At 42.1% G+C, this 8,799-nt stretch overlaps 1 protein-coding gene across 1 annotated transcript; it reads right to left on the bottom strand.

Moving 5' to 3' along the window:
- Window positions 1-204: 204 nt before the first annotated feature.
- On the bottom strand, window positions 205-4,985 carry LOC310633429 (olfactory receptor 13H1-like; the record flags this gene model as incomplete). Its single annotated transcript, XM_083351134.1, is given in 5 exon segments — window positions 205-502; window positions 650-842; window positions 1,023-1,291; window positions 4,033-4,601; window positions 4,605-4,985. Coding segments are annotated over 5 exon segments (1,710 nt in total).
- Between the last annotated feature and the right edge of the window lie 3,814 nt (window positions 4,986-8,799).

Here is an 8,799-nt window from a genome sequence, read left to right as displayed (position 1 = left end):
TCGTCGAAGTAAGGGCAAACCCCTGGTATTCCCTTGTACTGAACCCTCACCAACGCCTCCCCCCGAACGTTAATGGGTGAATTTTGAAAGTCAGAGAGGGTCAGTCTGGATGGCCTCAAGGGAACCTGTTGACGCTCCGCTTGCAAATTTCTTTAAACATTCTGGCGGAGATGATTGACACAGCTGACCCTGAGTCCAGTTCCATCATGCAGGAAATTCCTTGCAGTTTGGGGTGAGTGTCGGAGGGCCCCCTGTTAAGCAAACAGCCGGCCGTCCCTCCATGTGGCTGACCGTCAGTCTCGGCAACCGCTCCCCGGTACCTGTAGCAAACTGGAACTCCGCTTCCACTTCATGCAGGCTGTCCCGTTGCTTGCTCCTGCAGACCGCCGCAATGTGCCCGGTTTTTCCACACGCCCGACACTTTGCCAACTTGAAACGGCAGGTAGACCGGGGATGCTGTCCTCCGCAGCTTGTGCAATGGGTAGATCGGGAGCTGTTTGGGCTGCAGCCGGAGCACTGGGTAGACCGGGGTTGTCCGCAGCTGCCGTGCTGGGTAGACCGGGGTCCGCAACCGCAATGCTGGGTAGACCAGGGCTGGTTTGCACTGTAGCCAGGGAGTTGGGTAGACTGGGGGGCGATCGCTCCGCACCTGCACTCCTGGTACCTCAGGTCCACCACAGCTGGTCTTGGCTCCCTCACGTTGTCTCGGTTGGAGGTGACAGGTCGCGGTTGTCGGTGTATGGCGTCCACTTCGGATTCCGCCCCTTCTGCTTCGCTGCAGCTGCTCAACTGGTGGACGGCTCCACTCTCTCTCGTGTCGGACTCCTCGGCCACATCCCAGGCTAGGAACTCCTCCTGGACGTCCCTCAGGGTTAACTTTTACTTCGTGAAAATTTTCTGCTGCAGCTTCCGATCCCGCAACCCACAGATGATCCGATCCCGCAGCCGGACCTCTAAATTTTTAAAGTTGCAGAGATGGGCTGCCTGCCTTAGGGCAGCCATGTATTGTTTGGCAGACTCACCCGGCCGCTGGTCCCGTTTCTCGAAACGATACCGCCACACAATCTTGGATGTCTCTGGCCTGAAGTGCTCGGTCAGCTTCGCTAGCAACTCGCTGTACCCGATGGTGTGGATGTCATCGGGTGAGCAGAGACCAACTGCCAGCTGGTAAGTTTCCATCCCGCAGCTGCAGAGTAGCGCCACCGCTCTCTGTCGGTCATCTTTCACCCCGTTCGCCCTTAGGTAGCACTCGAGCTGTTCCACGAAGGCTTCCCACTTCTCGAGGCGATTACTATTGAAAAGGGGATACTGACCCAGTTGTGCCATTCTGCCATCTCAGTTGTCCTGCGTCTGCATCTGGGGCTGCCGATAGGGTTCCGTCCGCAGCTAGCGATGTCCGGTGCAGGATCCCATCCTCGTCGCCAGTGCAAAGTCGCGTGGTCACACAGAGAGACGGACATTTGAGCTGGGTAGTAACTTCTTTATTGGATCGGAATGAAGCTGGAGCAAAAGGGGTTACCTGGCGTCTATTTATACCTGCCCAGGTGAATCACAACCAATAGATTCAAACCTGGGCTTCCCGCCACTGCAGGTGGCCAATGGATTTAAACCCTGGCTTCCCGCCAGAGCTGACCATGCCCTGGGGCTGTCAACGGCTTGCTCTATTCAGGCTTTCCCGCCAAAAACGGTTGTAGCCTGGAGCTGTCCAGCCCCCTGCTGTGCTGACATCCCGTGTATGCTTAAGTGCATACACTCCAGAACTCATCAAATTTGCAGATGACACCAAGCTGGCAGGAATAGCCAATACTCCAGAAGATAGGATTGAAGTACAGGAGGAACTGGACAGACTCGAACACTGGGTGCTATCTAACAAAATGAAATTCAATGGTGAAAAAAGTAAGGTTCTACATTTAGGCAGAAAAAATCAAATGCACAGGTATAGAATAGGTGGTACCTTGCTCAATAGTAGTAACTGTGAGAGGGATCTCGGAGTCCTAGTAGACAATCACTTCAATATGAGCCAGCAGTGTGCTGCAGCTGCCAAAAAAGCCAACACAGTGCTAGGCTGCATTAACAGAGGGATAGAATTAAGATCAAGTGAAGTACTAATACCACTTTACAATGCCTTGGTAAGGCCACACTTGGAAAACTACATCCAGTTTTGGTCACCATGATGTAAAAGAGATATTGAGACTCTAGAAAGAGTACAGAGAAGAGCAACAAAGATGATCAGAGGTCTGGAGGTTAAAACCTATAAGGAACGGGTGCTGGAATTGGGTATGTCTAGTTTAATGAAGAGAAGGACGAGGGGGGACATGATAGCAGTGTTCCAATATCTCAGGGGCTGCCACAAAGAAGAGGGACTCAGGCTATTCTCCAAAGTGCCTGAAGGCAGGACAAGAAGCAACAGATGGAAATTAACCAAGGAGAGAAACAACCTAGAACTAAGGAGACACTTCCTGACAGTTAGAACAATTAACCAGTGGAACAACCTGCCTCCAGAAGTGGTGAATGCTCCAACACTGGAAGTTTTTAAGAAGAGACTGGCCAGCCATTTGTCTGAAATGGTATAGGGTTTCCTGCCTGAGCAGGGGTTGGACTAGATGACCTCCAAGGTCCCTTCCAAATTATTATTATTATTATTATTATTATTATTATTATTATTATTATTATTATTATTATTATTATTATTTTGCAAACTCTTTCTCTTTCTTCCCCCAAATAATATGGGTTGTTTGGAGCAGAATAATAGTCAAAACTGCTTTTGTAGTGAAACCATGCAATGCCGATCCTTGCAAGTAGAACAGAGATAATCTGGTACATTTGTCCTGTCTTGTACTACATGTAGAAGTAGATGTAAGGACAATTTGGCAGCCATTAGAAGAATTTTAGACTTCCTTAAGCAGGAATTTTTGAGATAGTAGTAGTTGTAGACTTAAAGCCAGAAATACAGGTAGTCCTCATTTAGCAAATACAACTGTACTGGCAACAGTCACTAAGTGAAATAGTTGCTAAGTGAAACTGCAATTGTGCTTATGATCTTAATTTAGATTTTTTAAAATCATATTTGGGCTCAGTGACTTTCAAAAGCAAGCAAACTGACATGGACACAACTTTTTTCCGTAATAATGAAGCAAAATATTTGGACTGACATTGCAAAATATTGCTACAGTTTTATTTTGGAACAGATGATATCCTATTTTACATACTGACGTTTCATTGTATATTGATACGATTGACTCTCCTATGCAATCTTTCTGCTATCAAAAGATAGAGACAGACACAGATAAATAAATAGAGAGGTGGGATTTATTTGAAGCTTTTTAAAAATTCAATCACAATAAGTTGCTAAGAAAAAAAGAAAGAAACTCTCCGGGAAAGGAAACAAGAAGTGATAAGCTATCTTACATTTTGCTGTAGTTCTAATTATCAAAACTTTTAATAAATTTCATAAACAGTCCAGAGGTGCTACTTAATATGCTGTAGACATATTTTGTGTACTATCATTTCGGTTTGAATTAAAGGTTATTATTTAAAGGTGTATTTTTTTAATTTTACATTTACTGTAGTAAAACCTAAAATGAGCATTTTTGTAAGGACATAAAATGTTAAATTAATCATTCTAAAAATGCAAATCTTTACATCGTAGTAGGTGGAGCTTCACATCAGAGGTGGGTGACATCATTAGTCAATGTGGCCTTGTACCACCATATATCTCTGAGCTAACACAGATATATATGCAGTTTACCAAGTAATTATTCCACCGTATTGAAGAAGCAGGTGAACCTGGTAGAAATCTCAAGAGTTCTGAGAAGATTTGATGACCATACAGCTCAAAAGTGATACTCAAGGGTTGGTTTTCAGACTGCTGCTACCACAACTTTTGTCCGCCTTAGCCAGCATGAGCAATAAGGAAAGAGAAGTGGGGGTGACATATGACAATACTTCGAGAATGACACTTGACAAGGTCCTCTCTTATAGAATGACAAAACCATGTATAAAAAAAGACTTGCTTGTGGAAGTTCTATCAACCTGGTTCCTGGGTGGCTTTTCTCCTCTATCTTCTTCCCAGCCAGTCTGCAGAAGGCTCCCTTCACATCCCTGTTCCTCAGGCTGTAAATGATGGGGTTTAACATGGGGATCACAACTCCATAAAAGACTGCCACCACTTTTTCCCTATCAGAGAACGTCTTGGCTTGAGGCCTCAAATACATGGCCAAGATGGTGCCATAATATATGCTCACCACCGTGAGATGAGATCCACAGGTGGACAAGGCTTTCCTCCGACCTTGGGCCGAATGGATACGCAAAACTGTGAATCCAATACGGCCATAGGTCACCAGGATAAAGAAGAAGGGGAATGCTAGGGTAATGGCACTGGTTACTATCATGTTAATTCCACTGGCACGGGTATCAGAGCAAGCCAGTTTCAACACTGCCTGCAGTTCACACTTGAAATGATTGACCACATTTTTCTGGCACAAAGTTGCCTGCATGGTGAAAAAGGGGACAATAGTAATAATGAAGGTGCTGGCCCACAGGCTCACAGCCAGCTGGATGCATACATTACGACTCATGATCTGGTTGTAGCGCAGAGGGTATCATATTGCCACAAAACGGTCATAAGCCATCACAGCTAACAAAACGGATTCAGTGATAGCTAATAAGCCACTGATGCTCATCTGAGCAAAACATCTGCCCCATGGGATAGTAGGTCTGTCCATGAAGCAGTGGACCAGCATCTGTGGCACAGAGGTGGTGATGTAGCTGATGTCAATAAAGGAGAGGTTGCTGAGGAAAAAATACATGGGTGTGTGGAGGTGAGAATCTATGATAATCAGCACCAATATGAGGCCATTGCCAGCTACAGCAATGAGATAGATAACCAAGAAAAGGACAAACAATCCAGCACGAACTTTGAAGTTTTTAGAGAGCCCAACAAGTACAAATTCAGTCACTGTGGTTGCATTTCCCCATTTTTCCATGCTACCTGTAAGAGTGAAACAAATTTAAACATAAAGGTGCTGTAAGTTCTCCTGGAATTCTTCATAAATATTCCACACAAACATAGGGGTTAAGAATAGGAGAATTGCTTTTAAGAGAGGAAACTAGCTTTTGGAGGAAATGATTCAGGGATATATAGATATGTCAAGTTGGGGGAAACGGCTAAGTATAAAATTCTTTTACATAATTTCTCTGTTCCACTTTAAGTCTTCATGTGAGCCATAGAGATTATAGCCTTCGAGATATCCTATTCTCATACAGGTATCTGCTTTTAGCTGATCCATTCTATCTAAGATTATAGAGCATTCTGGTAAGTTTTATTTGCATTATTTACTAGATGACAAAAATGATTACCTGAAATATCACAAAGGATTTTTATTTAAGGAAATCATTTTTGTCAACTAGCAAATTTGCACACAATGTAACAATCACAAAGGATTGTCACATTGTGTGCAAATTCTTCTCCAGATGGTGAACAATTGCCTGTGAATGGGTTTTTTTTGGGGGGTACGTATTTTGTTAGGACATGGTCTGTAACCATAGTAGCCTAATTCCTTCCTTCATAGGTGTTTGAGAGATCAGACAAGGATGATTCGCATAAATTTATATTACTATTGATACAGTAGTGGTCTACTGTATAGATAGCCCCACAAATATATGGGTGTCGCATTAATTGTTCTAATGGCTCCAGTGCCTAAGAGGGTGATTCACAGGGAATCATAGTGTAACTGTAACATAGCTGTAACAAACTGTGTTAAATAAAATAATTAGCACCAAGTCACACTAATGGTTCTATTGCTCTGTTCATTTTGAGATGTGGTACATAATTCAAGTGAGCATTTCAGCTTTCAGAAACTTGAAAAACTAGTCTTAAATATTTAAAGGTCCTGACCATCACAATGGTGTGTCCACCTAACTTCCCGATTTGCTGTTTCAGGCATTTGGAGAAAGTAAAGATTTTGGTTTTGACAAAGTTTATTATTCCTCCATATTTCAATAATTGATGAGAGACAGCAAGTTTCTTTTAGACCAATAAACATAAATATTAAAATTACTATAGTGCATCATCAGCATAGACTAATACACTGATTTGCTTATGAGGTAGTTCAGGAAGATGGGAGGCAGAATTATTCAAGAGTACTAGTGAATTTATACAATAAATTAAATATAATGGAGCCTTTCCTTTTAATATACTTTCTTATCTATATTTTCTTTGTTAAGTATCCTCAGTTACTATATCTGACTTCAATTTCTAATACTGATGAATTTTAACAAGAAAAACCACCAGTTTATCTGTTGTTCAGTGTTGATACTACAGTTTAGATCTAGATATTGTGTAAACAGCTATTCTAAAATCAAGAAAAGCTACACAAAGGGATGAACCACATGTCCATATATATGTTTCTACTCAATACTGTAACACCATAGTATGTTTAGCATTGATCGATCTACCCTCCAGCATGTTCATCCCTCAAAGTGACTTCAAATTCAAGCCAGTCAAGAAATTTGGCTCATAAAATTATTTTGCTAATTTAACTTAATCAGCTACCTGGATGGAAGTCAGCAGAATTGTCTTGATTGCTTTTCTTGTATGGTCATAGCCAAGTCTCAGTTCTTAGACATCTTAGCAGGGTGATCTATCGCTGTTAAAAGTGAAGCCAACATTGGAGCCAATCAAGCCAAATTATATCTTATGTGTACACTTATTTCCCTTTGGTGGGAAATAAGTTTGGTGGGATATTGCAAATTGGTCATTTGGACTCTATTTCTTTCTGCATGGCAATAGCAGACATGAACCCAAAGTGGATAAGCTGATGTTCCAGAGTAGTACTTGACTCCTACATTTCAGTATGATCCCCAGATTCCTTTAAATTTTGTCTCCAATGCTAAAGTCTCCAACAGGACAATAAATATAATAATTTAATACATGGACAGTAATCATATTAACTATTAAATTAACACCATTTAAATGCACTGAAATATAATTTTGTCTTAGCATCAGTAAGAATAGTCCTATTGTTTCTGCTTGCCCCATTAGATCAATCAGCAACAGGATGCTCTATGTCTCTTCCATCAAACAATGGGTCCCTCTTGTTGGTCCCAGCAATTGTGCCTTCTCTGTGGAAATGCTTATCCTGTGGAAGAAGCATCTCTCTAGAAACTCAAATGGCCCCAGCCCTGTCAGATGTTGCAAGGCATTGAGGATCTGACTGTTCTCTCAGACGTTTGGCCAGAAAGTTAGTCAAGCTCTTACTGGCTAATGCTGTTTTTTTATAAGTTGAGATTATGTTTTGACTTGCACATTGTGGATTGGATTGTTAAATTGTGTTAAACTGTTGTGCTAACTTTGTATGCCATGAAGAGTGGGCAGCCATATAAATAATATAAACTAACTAACTTTTGTGTTCTAGTCATCTTAAGGTGTGGATTGTGGTGTCCAGCATTCCTTCCAACCTTCACATACCTCCACCCTGAAATGTTGTACATACCTGTCTTCCAGCTCTCAAAGGCTCTATATTTCTAAGGGAACAAATGCGATCTGTCCAAAAAATCCAAAGCCAAAGAACTTGCCCAGTGTTTCCATTGGTAGCTGAGGTATCCCTTAAAACATGTGTTGCTCCTTCAACTGAGCCATAATTTCTGATCTGAGATCAGCAGAAGGAAAATGGCAAGTTACAGTTTGATTCTATCAAATACGTCCCCTGGAATCCTGATACCTAAATCCAACTAACCTATATGTCGTACTCTTTACATACTATCCAGTTGCATATGGACAGTTTCTGAAAATAAATGATAAAATTCCTAAAACACTTCCCTAAAACAACAAATATTAATTGGTGTCATCTGGGAAAGGATAATTCCACTGTAGTAAGTCAGTGCTTGCTTAGATGAAAGTTGCAGTGTTATTCCTCAATGTCTCTGGAGATATTCAGATACGTGATGCCATATCTGAAGATGGGAGCTGCCTTTGGGGGCTTAGATGGTCACCCCCTGAGATTATTCACCAAAGAGAGCATGGAACAAATATTACAAGCAAATACATCATTTGTGTACCAACCAAGTTACAAAAGATATTTTAAGAGTTTGTAAGGTTATTCGAAGTACAAGATGTGCTAGGGATGATGAGAATTTTAGCCAAGTCTAGTTCCTTTCTTGCAAAATTGGCTTGAATATGGTTGTATTAAAAGACAGCACTTTTTTGCCTCTGTGTTAGAACTATGACTGAGAAATTGCAGCCCTAAGGAAATATGAAATCAGTGTTGATAGAAAAGTCAGATTTCAAGCAACTGTTGAAGGAACTTTAATCAGATCGTTACTAGTACTACCCTAGTAACATATTGGACACCTTCCTACCTGAGGGGCTCATCTTCCAGCATCACATCGTTTTGCCTTTTGGTACTGTCCATAGGGTTTTCATGGCAAAGATACTGGAGTGGGTTGCCATTTCCTTCTCCAGTGGATCACATTTTGTCAGAACTCTCTGCTATGACCTTTCCATCTTGGGTCGCCCTGCATGGCATAGCTCATAGCTTCATTGAATTACGCAAGCCCCTTCGCCACAACAAGGCAGTAATCCATGAAGGGGTATATAATGCTACACCACGTTTTAGCCTCACAAGAGTTTTGAGTGTTATATCACAAATGAAGATGAGCCCCTCAGGTCAGAAGGCATCCAGTATGCTACTGGGGAAGAGCAGAGGGCTAGTACTAGTAGTGCTAGAAAGGATGAAGCGACTGGGCCAAAGCCAAAAGGACGCTCAGCTGTGGATGTATCTGGTGGTGAAAGGAAAGTCC

This window comes from Vipera ursinii (assembly GCF_947247035.1).
Source record: "Vipera ursinii genome assembly, chromosome: 2".
In the NCBI taxonomy this organism is placed as follows: domain Eukaryota; kingdom Metazoa; phylum Chordata; class Lepidosauria; order Squamata; family Viperidae; genus Vipera; species Vipera ursinii.
Note: the sequence above shows the minus strand (reverse complement) of the source record. Positions and strands in the feature narration are given on the sequence as shown.